General features: G+C 45.2%; 1 protein-coding gene across 3 annotated transcripts in view; it reads left to right on the forward strand.

Moving 5' to 3' along the window:
- Nucleotides 1–20841, forward strand: part of SLC35D2 (solute carrier family 35 member D2) — a 53717-nt gene that overhangs the window by 15391 nt on the left and 17485 nt on the right. For 2 of the 3 annotated variants that reach the window (XM_059656402.1, XM_059656404.1), the window contains exons 4-8: nucleotides 4975–5042; nucleotides 12268–12339; nucleotides 13717–13785; nucleotides 16892–16994; nucleotides 18740–18832. In XM_059656402.1, coding sequence (XP_059512385.1) covers nucleotides 4975–5042; nucleotides 12268–12339; nucleotides 13717–13785; nucleotides 16892–16994; nucleotides 18740–18832 — 405 coding nt within the window. The remainder of the gene's footprint in view (nucleotides 1–4974; nucleotides 5043–12267; nucleotides 12340–13716; nucleotides 13786–16891; nucleotides 16995–18739; nucleotides 18833–20841) is intronic. The other variant, XM_059656403.1, reaches the window with a different exon arrangement.

Raw genomic sequence — 20841 nt, forward strand, 5'->3', positions numbered from 1 at the left:
GCTCTCCCGCTCTGCTCTCCGCCTGGTGGCTTGGGAGCCACGTCCCCCCAAGCCGTCGGCTCTCCCGCTCTGCTCTCCACCCAGTGCCTGTGTATGCAACTTAACCAGCCACCTTTGTTGGGTTAATTTGCATACTCACTCCTGATTGGCTGGTGAGCATAGTGGAGGGATGGTCAATTTACATGTTTCTCTCTTATTATATAGGATGTTTTGCCTTAACAACTTTGAGATTTTGTTTTTTTATTTTTATTTTTAAAATATATTTTTATTGACTTTAGAGAGGAAAGGAGAGAGAGAGATAGAAACATCAATGATGAGAGAGAATCATGGATTGGCTGCCTCTTGCATGCCCCACACTGGCGATCGAGCCTGATACCTGGGTATGTGCCCTTGACTGGAATCGAACTCAGGACCCTTCAGTCCGCAGGCCAATGCTCTATCCACTGAGCCAAGCCAGGTAGGGTGAGATTTTAAAGTCAATTATTATTACCCAAGGCATTTTCCTTGGCAAATTCTGTAACAGAGATAACTTACTGACTTACAGTGGCTTTAATGTTAAAGTATTACTTTATTTTATTTTCCTTTATAAAAACAGGAGTGCCCCCAGGACCCGGGAGGTAACCTTGGAATGCAGTCTATTATTATTCAGGAACTACCCATTATTATGGAAACACTGATCTTGTTGCCCAAACACAGCCTGTATATTTTCCTTGTTTCATTTTCGCCATCTTCCAAAGAAATAGAGTCTGGGGTCTACTTTATACCATCCGTGAAGAGATGGGGCTTAGGCCAAGAGGCCACCCAAAATCGGGTGGGGCGCCTGCCCCTTAAGCTAGCCTTTTTCTCTTCAGTGGTGTAGAAGTCCCAGATAGCATCCCTAAATTGTGAGAAATGTCTCATCTATCCAAATGTCAAATGACGGACTGGGAAATAAAAACATGGTGAAAATGAGATTTTTAAGAACGCCCCCAAGAGCGGGCATCCATTTGGCAGGATCACCAAGAGACTTAGTACTTAATGGGCTTGGCCTTTTTTATTTACCTCTCTTTGTCTAGGGAATTTTCCTAGGATCTGTGTTATCAGCCACTTCTACCGCTTGTATTCTATCTTTCCCCACCCCCACATCCTGTTTGCTCTGGGGAAATTTAGTAATGGCCTGGTCACCTACAGTTTCTTTTCTATGAAGATAAATTAAAGCCATGCTTAATAGACTAACAATAAACAAATTACAAAATAACAACAGACCCCACGGAAATACAAAGGATTGTTAAAAAATACTATGAACAACTCTACTCCAACCTGCGGGAAATGGACATATTCCTAGAAAAATACAACCTTCCAAAACTCAATCAGGAAGAATCTAAAAATCTCAATAGGCCAATAACTATGGAAGAAATTGACACAGTCATCAAAAAGCTTCCAGCAAACAAAAGCCCGGGGCCAGATGGCTTCACAGGGGAGTTTTACCAAACATTCAAGGAAGAACTAAAACCTATCCTCCTCAGACTACTACAAAAAATTCAAAAGGAAGGAACACTTCCCAGCTCATTCTATGAAGCCAGCATTACCCTAATACCAAAACCAGAAAGACAACACAATGAAAGAGAATTACAGGCCAATATCCCTCATGAACATAGATGCCAAAATCCTCAACAAAATCTTAGCAAATCGGATCCAGCAGTACATCAGAAAGATCATACACCATGACCAAATAGGATTTATCCCAGGGATGCAAGGATAGTACAATATCCGCAAATCAATAAACGTGATACATCACATAAAAAAATTGAGAGATAAAAATCACATAGTCATATCAATTGATGCAGAAAAAGCATTTGACAAAATCCAACATGCTTTCTTGATAAAAACCCTCAGCAAAATGGGAATAGAGGGATCATACCTCAACATAATAAAAGTCTTATATGACAAACCTACAGCCAGCATCATACTCAATGGGCAAAACCTAAACTCATTTCCCTTAAGAACAGGAACGAGACAGAGATGCCCACTTTCACCACTTCTGTTCAACATAGTTCTGGAAGTGCTAGCCATAGCAATTAGACAAGAAGAAGAAATAAAAGGTATCCAAATTGGAAAAGAAGATGTAAAACTGTCATTATTCGCAGATGACATGATACTGTACATAAAAAACCCTAAAGACTCCATCAAAAACCTATTAGACTTGATAAATGAATTTGGCAATGTATCAGGAAACAAAATTAATGCCAAGAAATCTATTGCATTTCTATACACCAATAGTGAACTTTCAGAAAGAGAGACTGAAAAAAATCCCATTTACCATCGCACCAAAAAAATTAAGATACCTAGGAAGAAACTTAACTAAAGAGGTAAAAGACCTCTACTCAGAAAACTACAGGACATTGAAAAAAGAGATAGAGGAAGGCATAAACAGATGGAAGAACATACCATGTTCATGGATTGGTAGAATCAACATCATTAAAATGTCCATCCTACCAAAAGCAACCTATAGATTCAGTGCACTCCCCATTAAAATACCAATGGCATATTTCACAGACCTAGAACAAACTCTCTGAAAATTCATCTGGAATTAAAAAAGACCTCGAATAGCTGCAGCAATCCTGAGAAAGAAGAACAAAGTAGGAGGGATCTCAATCCCAGATATCAAGCTGTATTACAAAGCCACTGTTCTCAAAACTGCCTGGTACTGGCACAAGAACAGACATGTAGATCAATAGAATAGAATAGAGAACCCAGAAATCAACCCAAACCACTATGCTCAATTAATATTTGACAAAGGAGGCAAGAGCATAGAATGGAGTCAAGACAGTCTCTTCAATAAATGGTGTTGGGAAAATTGGACAGATACATGAAAAAAAAATGAAACTAGATCACCAACTTACACCATACACAAAAATAAACTCAAAATGGATAAAGGACTTAAACATAAGATGGGAAACCATAGAAATATTAGAGGAATTCACAGGCAGCAAAATCTCAGACATATGCCGAAGCAACTACTTCACTGATACAGCTCCTAGGGCAATGGAAACTAAAGAGAAAACAAATGGGACTACATCAAAATAAAAAGCTTCTGCACAGCAAAAGAAACCATCAACAAAACAACAAGAAAGCCCACTGCATGGGAGAACATATTTGCCAATGTTATCACCGATAAGGGTTTAATCTCCAACATTTACAGGGAACTCATACAACTTAACAAAAGGAAGATAAACAATCCAATCAAAAAAATGGACAAAGGACCTAAATAGACACTTTTCAAAAGAGCACATTCAGAAAACCAAGAGACATATGAAAACATGCTCAAAGTCACTAATCATCTGAGAGATGCAAATCAAAACGACAATGAGGTACCACCTCACATCTGTCTGAATGGCTATCATCAACAAATGACAAGTGCTGGAGAGGATGCAGAGAAAAAGGAACCCTCCTGCACTGCTGGTGGGAATGCAGACTGGCGCAGCCACTGTGGAAGACAGTATGGAGTTTCCTCAAAAAGATAAAAATGAAACTCCCATTTGACCCAGTGATCCAACTTCTAGGACTATATCCCAAGAAACCAGAAACACCAATCAGAAAGGACAAATGCACCCCTATGTTCATAGCAGCACAATTCACCATAGCTAAGATCTGGAAACAGCCTAAGTGCCCATCAGCAAATGAGTGAATTAGAAAACTATGGTACATCTACACGATGGAATACTATACTGTGGTAAAAAAAAAAAAAATAAGGAATTTTTACCATTTGCAACAGCATGGATGGAACTGGAGAGCTTTATGCTAAGTGAAATAAGCCAGTCAGAGAAAGATAAATATCACATGATCTCACTCATTTGTGGAATATAATGAACAACATAAACTAATGAACAAAAACAGATCCAGAGACAGAGAAGCATCGATCAGACTGTCAAACCTCAGAGGGGAGGTAGGGGAGGGTGGGGGTAAGAGGGAGAGATCAACCAAAGGACTTGTATGAATGTATATACTAGTAAGCATAACCAATGGACACAGACACCAGAGGGGTGAGGGTATGAGCGGGGGTTGGGTACAGGGGGTAATGGGAGGATAAGAACACATATGTAATACCTTAATCAATAAAAAGTAAACAAAAAAACCACACACCACACGTGGGTGTGGGACCAGTCCATTCCATGTCTCTGCCACTCCTATCAGTCTCCATGTGCCTTCTTCTTGAATTCTCTAGTTGTAGAACTTCCATTCAGCCAGATTTGAGGCAGTTATGAAAGACGGTTGTTCTGTATTTTAGTTTTAATATTGATGTGCTTGCTGGCGGAGGTGAGTGCCATTGTTTACCTGTGCCACCATCTTGGTTCCTCTGTCACAATATACTAGTATCTCTTGACAATCAGAAAATAATTCAGGAGCTCAGGGTTCAGTAAACCTAATTCAAGTACAAGGTGTGTTGTTTGATTTAGATAAATAATTATTTTAGGCTTTTAAAACAAAGTAATGTGGCTGGGATACACATTTTTTGAAGGGGTCACCAATCTTGTGACATTCCAGTGAGAGATATAAACCACCTTTGCCTTTGTCCAGAAGAGTGAATGTAAGCACAGATAACAGAAGTTTGCACACCTTTTCACAGCCTTTTGAACTTGATGCATAAGCTGTAAACACCCATCCTTAACTCACCAACCAGAGGCCTCTACTCAGGAGAGTTTTTAGTCCAGCGCCTTCCTTTAGAAGCATAGTCTATTAATATGGACAAGGTCAAGAGTTCTGTTTCTATCCAGCTCCCTCATGAGTATGGGTGTCAGTGTCCACCTAACCGTTTTGATCACATGGAGAAACTTGTGAATGTATTTTGGGTTCTGGACAGTTCACATGCATTGCAGGGAAGGGAACTCAGAAGTACTTGCTTACCCTGCTGGGGAGTGAATGTCACCGTTTTTATACCTACAGGAAAATATGTAATTGGGGTTCTAACCAAATATCCATTCTTTTTCATCGAAGCTGTTTCCCCTGCCTCTCCTCTACGTTGGGAACCACATCAGTGGATTATCAAGCACCAGCAAGTTAAGGTAGAGTGCAGGGCATTGGTTGATGGGAGGTTCTTCACTTGTTGGCCTCTAATGGTGCAAAGACCAAGTTTGATTTTTAAGATGTTGCTTGTGCTACATAATGTTATTTAATAATTGCAGAAAATAAGGTGGAGTTTTGACTTTAATTTGTTAATGCTTTTATAAATGTTCAAAAGCTGATTTTTTTTTTTTTTTTGGTTTATGTTCAAGTCTGAACATAGAAAGTGAGATCTCTAGAAGCAAGATAAGGGGGTGACTTATTCAGGAAGAGCCATTTCTGTGTAACTTTTGGTTTCATCAGTTTTATAGACGTCGAAACATTCTCTTCGATTTGGTACAGGTCAGGCTTGGTACAGGGAGAATGAAATAACAGGCATTATTTTCAAGTATGTGCTATACACTTCTGAAATTTGCATTTATATTTATTTTAGGGCCCATTGATTGACTCTACTATTGTTAAAAGTCACTATAAAAAGTAAGGATGGAAGTGTAGAAAGAGCCAGTCATCATATAAATGAGGAAACCGGGTGTGAAATATGTGGCCTAATGAACACATCATAGTCACTAATCTTGTGACAGAGATGTAAATAATTAAGTTTGTGCAAAGGGTGAAAAAAAAATGGAGGAAAATGTCCAGCCGGTGTGGCTCAGTGGTTGAGCATCAGCTCATGAACCAAGAGGTCCCCAGTTTGATTCCCTGGTCAGGGCATGTGTCTTGGTTGCAGGCTCAATCTCTAGTTGGGGGCGTGCAGGAGGCAGCCAATCGATGATGTTTCTCTCTTATTAACGTTTCTATCTCTCTGTCACTCTCCTTTTCTCTCTCTCTAAAAACTCAATAAAAACATATTTTAAAATGGAGGAAAACCTGCCTGTATAGTAAGAGGAAACGAGGCAGATGGGAGGTAGATCAGAAGGAAAAGGACATATTAAACGAAGAATTGTGAAATTAGAACTGTTACCTTTCACTCTTGTTTGGAAAGGACAGGTGTGGTCATGAAAAAAAAAAAAAGTGCCCTGGCCAGCATGGTTCAGTGGTTAGAGCGCCGGCCTCCATCAAAGGGTGGAGGGTTTGATTCCTGGTCAAGGGCATGTACCTGGGTTGCAGTTTGATCCCCAGTCCCTGGGCAGGGCATGTTTGGGAGATAACCAATCGATGTGTCTCTTTCACATGATTTCTCTCTCTCTCCCTTCTCTCTCTCCCTCATACCCTCTCCTTTCCACTCTCTCTGAAAAATCAATGGAAAAAATATCCTTAGGTGAGGTTTAAAAACAAAACAAAAAAAAACACAAAAAAATAAAGCATGAAATACTGTTTTCAGATATACATTTTATTATTTTATTTTTCAAAATATATTTGTATTGATTCCTGAGAGGAAGGGAGAAGGAGAGAGAGTTAGAAACATCACTGATGAGAGAGAATCACTGATGGGCTGCCTCCTGCACACCCCACACTGGGATCGAGCCCACAACCCAGGCATGTGCCCTGATCGGGAATGGAACCATGACCTCCTGGTTCATAGGTTGACACTCAACCACTGAGCCACGGTGGCAGGGCTTCCGTTATACATTTTAGTTTGTTTGTTGTTTCCTTCTGGGATCAGGGCAATCATTTTTCCTTAATTGTCTCAAATTTGTTTTAGAGCTCCCTAAGGTGGGTGTTTTTGCTGTCTTAACATGTGTCCTCTTCGGCTTCCTCTGAGTTTACCTTCAGCTCTGGGGGAGCCCTCAGCTAGCTGACAGCTGCCACCTCTCACATTCGGAGGCTCCGCCTCCCAGATGAGGGCTTCTTTTTTTAGTGATCCTAGTGGAAACATCTTTTAAAAAAAAAAAAAAATTTGTTGGGTAACATTGCTTAATAGCATGATATAAATTTTGGGTGTACAACTTTATAACTTTATAATACAACATCCATATACTGTGTTGTGTGCTTACTAGCTGACTTCTAGTCTCCTTTTGTTACCATATACAGGGTGGGGCAAAAGTAGGTTTACAGTTGTTCATATGGAAAATAATACAAAGACTAAAAAAATAATAATACAAGAATGAACTCTGTGTTTTGCATACTTGCAGCTGTAAATCCACTTTTGCCCCACCTGTATTTGACCCCCTTTACCCTCTGTATCCTCCCCTCAGCTCCTTTCCCCTCTGGTAACCACCATTCTGTTGTCTCTATCTGTGAGCCTTTTTCTTTTTTAATTTGTTTTGTTTCTTCATTTGTTGCTTTTTTGTTTTATATTGAATATATGAGTGAAACCACATGGTTCTTATCCTTTCCCATCTTACTTATTTTACTTAAGAACTTTCCATGTTGTTGTAAATGGCAGTATTTTATCTTTGTTTTCATGGCTGAGTATTATTTCATTGTATATATGGACCACATCTTCTTTTTTGGGGGTAGATACCCAGAAGAGGGATTGTGGGTCTTATGATAGCTCTATTTTTAATTTTTTGAGGAACCTTCATACTGTACCAGTTTACATTCCCACCAGCAGAAAAGAGTGTCTTTTCAACAATTAGTGCTCAAACAACTGGACATCTACACACAGGAAATTGGATTTAGACACAGGCCTTACACCTTTCCCAGAATTAACTTCAAAATGATCGTACACCTAAATGTGAAATGTAAGCTATAAAGCTTCTGGAAGAAAACTTAAGAGAAAATCTAGATGGCCTTGGGTTTGGCAATGAGTTTTTAAATACAACACCGAAAGTACAGTCCATTAAAGAAAAAAATGAAAGCAGAACTTCATTAAAAGTTAAAGCACTTGCTCTGAAAGACAGTGTTAAGAGAATGACATGCCACAGGCTGAGAGAAAATACTTGCAAGCACATATCTGATAAAGGACTTATATCAAGTAAATGAAAATTTGTGAGTTCATAATGACAGCAAAAACAACTCTCACTGGTTACCAATGAAGGTGACAGAACACTATTATGACTCTGAACCTTTATACATGATGCTTTTATCCTGTCTTTCCTGTGTGAAATGGTGAAAATTTGTATTTATTGGAGAAGTTTAGACAGAAAATGCAGAAGGTGTGATACGGTTAGAAAGTCACCATTTTGCAATTTGGAGTGGAAATAATGGGTCTAGATCAGTGGTTCTCAACCTTCTGGCCCTTTAAATACAGTTCCTCACGTTGTGACCCAACCATAAAATCATTTTTGTTGCTACTTCATAACTAATGTTGCTACTGTTATGAATCGTAATGTAAATATCTGATATGCAGGGTGGTCTTAGGCGACCCCTGTGAAAGGGTCGTTCGACTGCCAAAGGGGTCGCGACCCACAGTTGAGAACCGCTGATCAAGATGATAAATCACCATTAGGTGAAAAATTGGTGTTTACTTGTCCCAGCGTCATTTGTTCAAAACACTGTTCTCTCCCTGTTGTATTGTCTTGGGACCTTTGTTGGAAATAATTGACCATAATTGTGCGGATTTATGTCATTTTTTCATAGTTACTATATCTTTTTTCGTGCTGTTGAGCACCTTTACTATCATTATTCTGAACTCTATTTCAGATAAATTTCTTATCTCTGCTTCATTTATCTCTTCTGGAGAATTCTCATGTTCTTTCATTTGGGGGTCGTTTCTTTGTCTCCTCATTTTGGCTGTTTGTTTTGGTTTGTGGCTATGTATTAGGTAGGTCCTCCACGCCTGTCACTCTCTAGTGCAGGACAGTATCAAAGGCTGTTTCTGACTACTTGGATCAGGCAAAGACTCAAAGCCTCCAGAGACCGCCTCTGCCTACAGACTAATAGGATGCCGACTTGAATTGCCCCAGGCAATCATCCTCAGGTGTGGCGAGACTTTTTTTCAACAGGGTGGGGCAGTTGCTTCTGCCCGGAGGCTAATTGTTACTTTTAATCTCTTAAATGGCCTCGGGCAAGGTGTTTTCCAATAGGGTGTGTCGACTATCTTCCCCCCAAGCAAGGCAGATGTCTATGTGGGAAAGATGTCCTCCTCTGCATGAGGGAATGACTCCCCCAGGAGACTGGGGGTGTCTGCCTTCTGAGCTCTAACCCCAAGTCCCCAATCCTGGCTTCTGCTGACACTGCTCCAGTCCACTCTGCCAGAGCACAAGGTGGGTGGCTCCACAGGGAATTTTGTGTGTTGGTCCTTTAAGAGGGTGCCTGTATTTCCAGCTCTCTCCCTGGCAGACGGCCACCCTGCTGCTTTTCACGACCAGATGTTGTGTGGGCACCCTTCTCAGTTGTGGTGCTCTCTGCTGGGGATCCCAGCTTGGGGATTAGACCCCAGAGTTCTCAGCGGCTCCCCCCACAGCTGAGATATCTCTTCAGAACTTCAGTTGCTGTCTGGAGTGCCCGGCCAGCCCTTTTGCACCTCCACCCCTCCTACCAGTCCCTATGCGGTATCAGGGACCTGTGAATCTTCCATGGATTATTCAGGAAAATTTTCTGTATTTTAGTTGTAATTCCAGTTTGTTCCTGGGAGCATGTCCGTGTAGCACCCACTTACTCTGTCACCATCTTTAATTCCAGTCTGATGCTGAGCTTCTCAAGACTCCATGGCAGCGACCAACAGCTCGACTCACTTCCAAAACAATTCCCAAGGGGGTGCTCTGGCACCCAAGTCCTCTCTTTATTGGACTGTTGCTAGGGACGCTTCTCCTAAATACTTTTTTTAAAAACTGATTTTTAGAGAGAGAGAAAGGGAGAGAGAATATAAATCCATGTGAGAGGTTGCCTCCCACACACACCCTCAAGGATTTATTGATTGATTATTGATCCTATTCCATTGGTTATATGTCTATCCTTAAATGAGTACTGATTATTGTAGGTTTTTAGTAAGTTTTGAAGTTCAGTCCACCAATTCTGTTCTTTTTAAAATATTGTTTTGGCTTTCTAGCTTTCTTGCTTTTCCATGTTAATTTTAGAATCAGCTTGTCAATTTCTTGGGGGAAAATGCCAGCTGAGGTTTTGATAGGGAGTGTGTTGCATCCATAGATCCATTTGGGGGAGTATTTCCATTTTAACAACAATAAGCCTTCTGATCCATAAACATGAAGTGTCTTTCTATTTAATCATCTTTTATCTTTCAGCAATATTTTGTAGTTTTTTTTCCTTTTTTCTTTTTTGTAATTCTTACCTGAGGATATGTTTTTAATGATTTTTTAGAGAGAGAAGAAGAGAGAAAAACATCAATCTGTTGCCTCTGGTATGCATCCCGGCCAGGGCTCAAACCTGCAAACTTCAATTTCCTGACTGGGAATTGAACCAGCAACCTTTTGATGTATGGGATGGCACGCCAACCAACTGAGCCACACCAGCCAGGGCTATTTTGTAGTTTTTAGTGTAGAAGTCTTACACTTCTGTTGTTAAGTTTATTCCTGCCCTAGCTAGTTTGGCTCAGTGGATAGATAGAGTGTTGGACTGCGGACTGAAGGGTCCCAGGTTCGATTCCAGTCAAGGGCATATGCCCGGGTTGCGGGCTCGATCCCCCGTTGGGGGTGTGCAGGAAGCAGCCTATCAATGATTCTCTTGCCGGGGTCCAACCCCAGCGGGTCCAGGGGTCCCCAAAGGTGTGGACGGAGTCGGTGAAGGAGGAAGGACACGGAGACAGCGTTCAGTTGATCAGCAGCCTAGCCAGGATCTCTAGCCCAGATCTCCAGCCAAGTTCTGGTCTCGATCTCCAGAGAGGTTCTGCTCAGGTTCTCCAGTCAGGTTCAGTCACCAGGTTCTAGTCAGGCTCTCCTGCCAATCTCCGCAGTCAGGTTCAGTCCAGGATCCCCTGCCATGTTCTCTCCAGTGAAGTTCTTCTGTCTCCAGGCTCCGTGTAGGTTCTGTCTTCTGAATTCTCTTCTAAGCTCTGTCTCCTGAGTTCTGTGTTCTGAGTTCTGTCTCCAGCTGTCTTGTTGCATCTGTATTTATACCAGTTGATTCAATCCCATCAATTTCTATTCCAAAGGTTAGGGCGTTTCTTATCTCCATTCCAGGGAGTAAAGATTATGTAGCTTAAGCATGATTGTTCGTAGTTAAAGTGATTAATTACCCGCCTGGCACTTAGTTGAGGGGTTTTATTCCCTCCCTACCTTCAGGGGAAAATCCCTACCTGGGGAAAACAACCTTTCTCAGAGACCTTGGTTAAAACACATAGTGCCAAGAAGGTGAGCAAACATATTAAGAACAGTATGCCATATATGCCAGGTCCCTTGAAACAGCAAGGATGGACCGGCTCCCGGCATTCTCTCTCATCATTGATGTTTCTGTCTCTCTCTCCCTCTCCCTTCCTCTCTGAAATCAATAAAAATATATTTTAAAAAAATTATTCCTAAGAATTTTGTTCTTTTTGATGCTATCCTAGTGGAATGTTTTAATTTTCTTTTGGATTGTTCATTGAGAGTGAATATAAATACAATTGACTTTTGTAGATTCATTTTGTTTCTTGCATACTTGCTTAGTTCATTAGTTGTAATAATTATTAAATGAGTTCCTTGGGCTTTTCTAAATATATATTCTCTGCAAATAAAGATAAGTTTCTTTCTTCTTTTCAAAACTGTATGCTTTTTTCCCCTTCCCTGTCTTTCTTTTTGCCTAATTGCCCTCTTTAGGACTTCTATAATAGCGAATAGACGTAGTGGTGAGAGAGAACCTCCTGGTTTTATTCTTAATATTAGGGGGAAAACATTTAACTTTTGATCATTAAGTGTACCTTACTGCTTTTCTTTCATTAATACTTTTTTAAATCCTCACCTGAGGGTATGTTTATTGACTTGAGAGAGAGAGAGGGAGAGAGTGAGAGAGAGAGAGAGAGAGAGATTGCCTCCCATAGGCGCCCCAACCAGGGATCAAACCCACAACCTAGGTATGTGCCCTGATCAGGAATGGAAGCCACAACTCTAGGTCTACCAGATGCTCCAACCAATTGAGTCACCTGCCAGGGCCCATTTAATGACTCCTGATAGATAGTCCCAGTTTGCTTTGCCAAAGGGTCCATTGGTTCTTCACATTGTATACTAGCTTTAGCACAGTTTTGTAGTAGTTGGATGTTATGATGTTTTAAATAGCTAATGAGTGAAAGTGGCATGAAGTATTTCACCTCCATTTTTAGAATTATTTAATGTGATTTGTTAGTAGTAGTGTATGTGAGAATTAGATTAATTCCTCATATTCATTTGGAAAATCGGTGCCTTAAATAAAAATGTGAAACACGTGAAACCTTTTTTGGTGTCTGATGGGATTCTGCTTCATCTTTCCTGACAGCTTGCCGATGTTCACCGTGCTCAGGAAGTTTACCATCCCGCTGACTTTACTCCTGGAAACCATCGTACTCGGGTGATTGCTTTTTCCTCGGTTCCTCCGACTCCGCCCTCCCTTCCCTGTGGTCTTTTTCCCTAGCAAATCCTCAACATCCCGTCCTCTTTCCAAACAGTGGATTTGAATTACTAGTAGCTGTAACTTAAGGACAAATAGTTTAACTTAAAAGCAGTCTCCTGTTTTCATGATTCCCTACCAACTTAATGAATGATTTGTTTTGTTTTATTAATCTTCACCAGAGGGTATTTTTGCCATTGATTGTCCCACAGAGAGTGGAAGTGAGGGGGAGAGACAGAGAGAGAAACATCGATGTGAACGAGATAAGTCAGTTGGTTGCCGCCCACACGCACCCTGACGGGGACTGGGGATTGAGCCTGAAACCCAGGTACCTGATCTTGACCAGGAATTGAACCTGGGACTCTTCAGTCTGAGGGCCAACACTCCATACACTGAGCCAAACTGGCTAGGGCGAGTGATTTTGAGAAAAATCCTCACCTGAGGATATGTTTTTATTGATTTAAGAGAGAGAGAGGAAGGGAAAGAGAGAGCGAAACATTGATGGATTGCCTCCCAAATGCATCCCCAACTAGGGATGGAGCCCACAACCTTTGGTGTATGGGATGACGTCCAACCAACTTTGCCACACTAACCAAGTCATGAGTGATTTTTTTTATTGTAGTTTTACATGAGAAAAATAATGAATGTTTGTGGTAGATTTTTATAAAAAGCCACCACCACCACCAAATAGATGTAAATCTGTTTCCTGATCCAGAGGGAATGTACACTGATTTTGGAATACAGAGGAACAGTTGTCCACACCAAACTGTTAGGGTAGGAGGGAGGTGAGCTGGGATACCCATTCTGATGCAGAGATTATGATGTGACATAATCAGAGGACGTTGATTTTTATAATGCTGGTTTAGAAATTTCTCATAAGGATACTCAGGTTGACATTCACAAAGGCCATTCCTGATTTGCCGTGAAGATTATTTAGCCATGAAATTTGGGTGGTGGCCCAGTGCTTTAAGTCCTGCTGTTGAATTTTATCTTACCCTTTGGGTGCTTGATAAAGTACATACCGACTAGCCCTACCGGCACGAGCTGTCCTGCATTTTGTCTCAGCATCTCTCCAGTGAGAACAGAGAAAGACACTCATAACCAGATTAAGGCAGTTGCTTAAGAAACACAGTAAATTTGGTTTGACGTACTCATCTCCTTAAAGACACTTTTCCAATGCTTTCTCTAGGTAAAGCAGTATTCCTTAGATTTTAGCTATAAAACGGTTAACAATGTCTATTGTCAGTTTGTTTTAAAAATAGAATCCATATGTTTTCACGCTCCTTCTTTCCTTGGTCTGTCTGTCTGTCTAGCTAACCATCTATTTATCTGTGACAGGAAACAGTATCCCTTGAACATCATCATCAGCGTCTTTGCCATCGTTCTCGGTGCTTTCATAGCAGCTGGGTAAGACTTTGGGCAGTTTCTGCTCAGTAACTTCTTTGTGTCTTTGACAATAGGCCCAGCCCGCTCTCACTTTTATTTCCCATCTGGCTGAGCAGCCAAGAGACAGATCCGTTGATGTCAGGGGGACCCCGTGTGTTCCTGTGAAAGCCAAGCTGGATTCCATGTGGGCCAGAACATGCCCGAGGCTGTCCAAAGAGAGCGTTATACGACATTAATGCAGCTTTCCTTCATAAAAAGGACTGAGCTGTTTACTTTCATTACTGAGTATTTGTCTTCAGTATAAAATTTTACTTGAAAACTTGGGCATTTGATCAAGAAGAATAGCCGATTCATAAAGCCCTTGAGTGCTGTGTTGCCTGAGGAGTCAGTATTCCAAGGGCAGAACCTCTCATGAAAAGCTTAGGTATGTTTGAGACCGGAGCCAGTGCCAGGCATGCCTCCGATCTCACTCCCTGATATGCAAGACCAGGAGTGAGAACTCCACGTTGGCATTTGAAAGCCCATCTTAATTGTGAAGACTTTTGCTCAAACAAAATAAGACGAGTCAAGTAGCTAAGAAAGGGGTGTGCTCTGTTAGCGTGCCCTCCTCCCACAGTGCTCCGGGGTCTCCACGCAGCCTCCCTTTCTGGGTCTCAGAGCTCGGTGTGAAACCGCTGACCTAGAGCCAGTGGAAGACTTTTACAGAAACTGGTTTGTAAGAATGTCTGTGAGCCCGTGGTGAGGAATGGCACTTCGGGTGCTGCATGCAGGGAAGCACATTCCAGAACCACTTTGTGGAAATTCAGCTCATCGTTAATCTGCGTGGCACCCTAATGAGCGGGAAGGGTGGCGTGCTTCCCAAATGTCCAACACAACCTGGGAGCCAGCTGGGAACATGAGTCTCGATTTCCCCCCTTCTCAGCACCCGCAGGCTGGATACCATCCTGGTGGGTGACAAGTGCAGTTCTGAGCTGTAGGCCAGCTGAGACCCCACCTTCTCCCTCTCACTGAGATTAACTCATCCAAATGCAAGTAATCCTAGGATGGATGTAGTTGGATCAGCCAACTCATGCTGCTGTAACAAACAGTCCCCACATCTCAGATCGGTGGTTTAGCATCCCTCACAGAGTCTGCTCCCGCACGCTGCGAACCAACACCAGTTCATGCTGTGTGTGCTCTGCTCAATGTAGCTTCAGGGATCCAGGTTGAGGGACCCTGCCTCCCCTGGGCCAGGAGAGGGCCCGTGGGGGACGGTGCACCAACTCTGCACACTTTGGCCCACAGTGATGAGTTAATTCCTCTGACATTTTATTTGCCAAATCGAGGCACATGTCCAGAAGAAGTTGAAATAGAATGTGTGTGAACAGCCCTACATGAGCCACAAGGGTTAACCATGAATCTGCGCATTTATAAACAAGTAAATTCTTCTCAAACCTCTGTGCTTTTACTACTGGCCTAAACAGATGACGTTCGGAACTACGCCCCCACCCCCAGTCCCCGAGAGATCTGAGAACTCCGGGGATCCCTCAGCTCCTGAGGACCTGAGCTCCACCTCCCTCCCTCCCTTCCTCCCTCCCTCCCTCCCTCCCTCCCTCCCTCCCTCCCTCCCTCGGAGAAGCCTGGCTTTTTGCTCATTCAACTCTGCCAAGTTAGGGAACGGCCACCTTTTAAACACTGAGCCAAATGTGCGCAGGCGGGAGGTTTGAACCCTTATTTTGAGAGAGACTATTTCTGTGACTGAGCCAGAGAATTCTGATTTACGGTGATCTAAAATGAATTTACTTTCTCACAAATATATTTGTAGATGCTAATGCCAGTGGAAGCTTCAAGCAAAATCTAGTTTAATTTGTGTTCGTATGTTGGTGCAGTTTTGGCCCCTCTCTTCTCCCTCCTCTTTGGTTAGAAATCATCTTGTTTTGATGTTGGAGGGCATCAGGGTATGCTGCTCCAAAGTAGGCCACTTTGGCATAAGCATTATTTTGAGCGGAAGGCGGTGGAGAGTCAACAGGTGTAGGAATTCTCTGCCCTCCCCTTTCTGCCTACACGTTTCCTGGTGGGGTGCCCGGTCCTCCCCCAGGAACAGGAAGGCAGTTATTGCCTCGGGCAGTGAGGAGTCAGCATGACAGACCTCCCTCAATAACCAACCCTGCTCCTCCTCAGCTTCCCCAGGGGTGGCCCGGTCCCTTTCCTGCAATGTGTTTGTTCCTCCAAACCCAAACCCTCTTCTTTGTTTAAATGCTTTATAAGCCCCCGAGTCCACAGCTTCATGGACTTCTACTTCGTCTCTGTGGACTCTGTACACATAAAATATGACTACAATTTGCATACCCAGTTCTGCTGCTCACCTGTCCATTGCCAGTCACATTCGCAGGCCCCAGTCACCGACCGTGAGAGGGCAGAGGGCCTCCTGGGCAGTGTCTGTCTGTGACTTAGGAATGGGTCTGATGCCGCCTGCAAGGTCCAGGGCAGCGGGACAAATGGCAGCCTGGCTGAGCTGCTGTTCTCTCTTCCCTACGCCACACGCCCCCACACATTTTCATGCTCGTCTCACCTATTTAAAGTGGGAATGAAGGAGAAGATCTTCAAACGAGTGGGAGGAGGGGGGGCCTCAGAGGAGCCGCAGAGAGAGCATGGGCCCCTGCTTGGCCTTTTGGACGGACAAGGTGCTGGGGGTGCGGTGTGTGACTGGGCACCAGATGGAGGCGTCAGTTTCTCCAGCGACTCCTCTTGCCCCAGTCACTGCCCAGCTGTCCCCACGGCTGGACCCAGGGATGGGCCTGTTCGCTACCATAAGCCACGGCCGCTGGGTGTGTGGGAGAGTCATTCCCCTTAGAAAAGCTGGGCTCAGCAGACATGCCAGCTGGTCCGTCAGCAAAAGAAAGGGCTTTGCAGTTACAGGACCGTTAATGTCCTCTGGGTGTAAGCCATTCGCGATGGAGGCGAAGCCGCCTGATGGCCTGGGTTTGTTTGTCTGGAGGCCAAGCAGAGCAGTGGGCGTTCACCGCGGGGGGCGGGGGAGGGGGGTAATTCCTAGCATCACCGCGGATCTGTCAGGGAAAGATGGACCAGGCGGCCGTGGGGGCCAAGCTGTGAGCTTCTGAACCACCCTCCTCTCTCTCCCTCCCAGTTCCGACCTGGCCTTTAACTTGGAAGGCTACGTGTTTGTGCTCCTGAATGACATCTTCACGGCAGCCAATGGGGTCTACACGAAGCAGAAAATGGACCCGCAGGTACCGTCTCTCCCTCCTGCGTCTCAGGCTGGGTCATCTGGCCCCTGACCTTACGTGAAAACAGAAAATGAGTTGTAAAGTTGGCAAGTAATGTAATTTACACAATGTCCCTCATTTCTTTTCAGTGATCTTGTCCATATAGTTTCTTGTGACTCATCGCCTTGCAAAGTTCTGGTTGAAAATTAGATTGGACAGGAAAAGATGCCACTCTTTTGAAGCAAAGTCAGAATATATAAAAGGGATTGTTTTGAAAGGCAAATTGAAGTTAAAAGCAGCTTTTCCCCATCATCCTCTGCGACAGGGAGACTGAGAGCACCTCCAGCGGGAGAGTCTGGGATGAGGGCCACAGTGAAGCCTGCTGCTTCCCGGGCCATTGTGACTACCAGCCTAACTTCCTCAAACCTCCGTTCCCTCCTCTGTGGGCGAGGCAGTGGCTAAGTCCTGTCCGCAGTCCCGAGGGGCGGGTGGGCAGATGAGCTTTTCTTCTGAGTTGCTGCCCCCGTGGAGGCCCCAGCGCTCTCCCCACCCAGCTGTTCTGGAAACTCTGAGGATGAGCCAGACATGCGTTCCTTTGTTCCAAGTTCTTTGTGTCGCGGGAGGGGGCTGCTCTGATGACAGGCTCATTCGCGGGCTGTGTTCACGGCACTGCCTTTCTCTGCACAGCTGATGGTGGCAGTTTTACAAAGCAGGCTTGCTGCCTTTTGAGAATCACAGTATGTCACCCTGTATGGAAAGTGGTGGAGAAGTGGTGGAGCCACTTTAATGAAGTAAATTTATGGGAGATTGGGACATGAGATACCTGGTATCTTAACCTGCGGTTCTTCAATGGGAAGAACAGATGTTTCTAAGGAGTTCTGTTTATATTAACTTTTTTTTTTTTTAAGAGCTCACAGGGCCAAAGCTGGAACAATTTTCTCTCTCTCTCTCTCTCTCTCTCTCTCTCTCTCTCTCTCTCTCTTTCTTTCTTTCTTTTTCCCTCCCTCCCTTCCTTCATTCCTTCCTTCCTTCCCTCCCTCCTTTCTTATTGATTTCAGAGAGGAAGGGAGGAGAGAGAGATAGAAACATCAATGATGAGAGAGAATCATTGATTGGCTGCCTCCTGCACGCCCCTTACTAGGGATCGAGCCAGCAACCCGGGCATGTGCCCCTGACCGGAATCGAATCCGGGACCCTTCAGTCCGCAGGCCGATGCTTTATTCACTGAGCCAAACTGGCTAGGGCAATATATTAACATTTTTTAATGTTCTTTATTTTGCCCCAGAGTTCCTTTTTTTTTTTAATATGTTTTATTGATTTTTTACAGAGAGGAGGGAAGAGGGATAGAGAGTTAGAAACATCGATCAGCTGCCTCTTGTACGCCCCCCACTGGGGATGTGCCTGCAACCAAGGTACATGCCCCTGACGGGAATCGAACCTGGGATCCTTGAGTCCGCAGGCCCACGCTCTATCGGCTGAGCCAAACCGGTTAGGGCCCGAGTTCCAATTTTTAATAGCTTGCTTTAAAAAAAGTTGGAATGTCAGAGAAGGGTGGAACCTTGGAGGTCATCCATCTCCCTCCGTTTTATTTGTCCTTTTCGTGTGAAACAAATGTTTATTCTGAGATGACGTGCACTTGAAGGGGAGCACTTTATGTCAGAAATGTGCTGGAAATAGTCCGCTCCAGAGCTGGTCAGGGTGCACCTGCTAACCGCACAGGCTCGCGGTAGCGATGGGCCGGCTGCTGAGCGGAGTTTCCGTTGCCGCAGGAGCTGGGCCAGTACGGAGTGCTCTTCTACAACGCCTGCTTCATGATCGTCCCGGCCCTCATCCTCAGCGCCTCCACCGGGGACCTCCGGCAGGTGAGCCCCCCGCCGGCGGTGTCCGTGTGGAGCCTCCGGTGCCGCTGAAGTCAAAGGGGACAGCTTGCGGGATTCCATGAGCGCGGGATGGCCGGCATCCCAGTCATGCCCTTTCCTGGGCCCGGCAGGTGGCTGGAGGCTTTGGGGGAAGCCCCACGAGAGTCCGAGGGTGGGTCTCGCTGCCCCTGCTGGTGTGGGGCGCCTGGGGAAGGGAATTTTGGCGTTAAAAGTGAGCTTATTTATGTATTACCTTGGTCATGGGCATTTTAAAACCTGGACAAAGGAGAGAGAATAACTCAGTGAACTCCGGGCCCGCCCAGCTTCCACGCTGCTGGCCCCTTTCCATTCACCTGGCGCCCCGCCCCTGTGCCCCACTCCCACCCCTGGAATGTTTTAAAGCAAGTTCCAGACATCGAGCCCTTTGTCCCCTTACCCCAGGCTCTGTGTGTAAATCTTGAGAAGGTACTTTTCTTTCGCTGTCGGCCCTGCCCCCTCCCGTAGGCGCTGCGCACCAGCGAGGGACAAACACGGGGTGGGTCAGTGGGAATGCAGGGGGCCCAGCTGGAGAGAGTGGGGGCCGGCTCTTGGGGGGCGTGTGGGCACCAGCAGCGCAGGAATGCCGCCCTGCCAGCCACGCCGCCTCCAGGACCGTTGCTGGCATCTTAGGCAGATGTTTAAGTTCAAGTGGAACACTAGGTGCCACGCCCTGCTGCGGCGTCAACCCTCGCGCTGCTGGGCCTGGGCGTCCGAGCGGCCGGGCAGCGATCCTGGAGTTGGGGTCAGCGCGGTGGGGAGCACTCAGGCTGAGGCAGCCCCATCTGCTGTCCTTCCCGGGTTTGAAGGCTGCGGCTCCGGGGCCTCCTGGGCTGATGCAGGGCTGATCGTTGTTTCTGAAGCTGAACTGTCTCACTTGCACAATTCCTCTCGGAAAACCAGGGGGCAGCAGGTGGGCTTGGCAGCGGCGCCCCTGGAGTCAACAGCCGCGTCCGTGTTTTCTATGGAGAACTGCCCAGCAGCACCAGCTTTCATGCGGGGCTCAGTGTGGGTGCCAGCACGCACCCCCTCGGAGGAGCAGGCAGGACGGCTGAAAGCAGTCCCTCTTCAGCGCCATCCGCAGGCTTGGAGCCACGGACAAGGCGAGACTATGAGCCTCGGTGCAGTGCCCTCACCGCTTGTCCCATGTCATCGCCACGGGACTGAGTTTTCCTTCGAAGTCCCTGAGTCCCCCTGTGCTGACAGGTGGCGTTTCAGGGCTGTTGCAGATAAGGCCTGGGTTTCTTCCTTGAAGTAGAAATCTAGAAATTCCTAGAAACTCGTTCAACAGCTGATTGAAACTAAAAGCATACTTCCCGTGGGAACAATGTCATGAATGGCATGGTGACCAGACACGGAATTTTAGGTACCCGTGAGCAAACCGGCTAAACAGCATGTGATGACACGCCACTTCCTCCTGCCCGCCCGCCTCCGTCCGTGTGATCAGGAGCCCCCGGAAGGGCCTTGCGGGTGGAGGGCCTTTTCCTCGCCCACAGTTGAATCAGGACAGCTTCTCCCCAGGGGTCATCTTCACCGGGGCTGCCTCCGTGTCAGATTGTGCACCAGACACCAGGGAGAAGCACTTTCTGTGCAGAGGTGTTAGTCTGCAGTAGGGCACTGCGCTTCGCTGGCCAAGTGTGGTTTGCACCAGGAGTCGATTCGTGAATCAGACTAAATGTCAGCTTCTGTTGTTGGTGGCAGGAGCCCTTGCGGAGTCGGTTTTCCTGGCTGACTGGAGGGGGGCAGTGGTGTGTGTGTGTGGGGGGAGCCGCTGCGTGGGGGTCCCTCCTGGGCCGCACTTCACAGGCAGCTGGTCTGCCAATAGCAGCGATTGCTCACAGATGGGGCCTCTGTGAAAACACTCAGTGGGTGAACTTTCTTTAGTCATTTGAGTCAAAGTACTTATTTATTTTTAAAAATTATTTTAAAAATTTAAAATCCTAGTTGACACACAGTGTTGTATTAGTTTCAGGCGT

Source organism: Myotis daubentonii, chromosome 11 (genome assembly GCF_963259705.1).
Source record: "Myotis daubentonii chromosome 11, mMyoDau2.1, whole genome shotgun sequence".
In the NCBI taxonomy this organism is placed as follows: Eukaryota; Metazoa; Chordata; class Mammalia; order Chiroptera; family Vespertilionidae; genus Myotis; species Myotis daubentonii.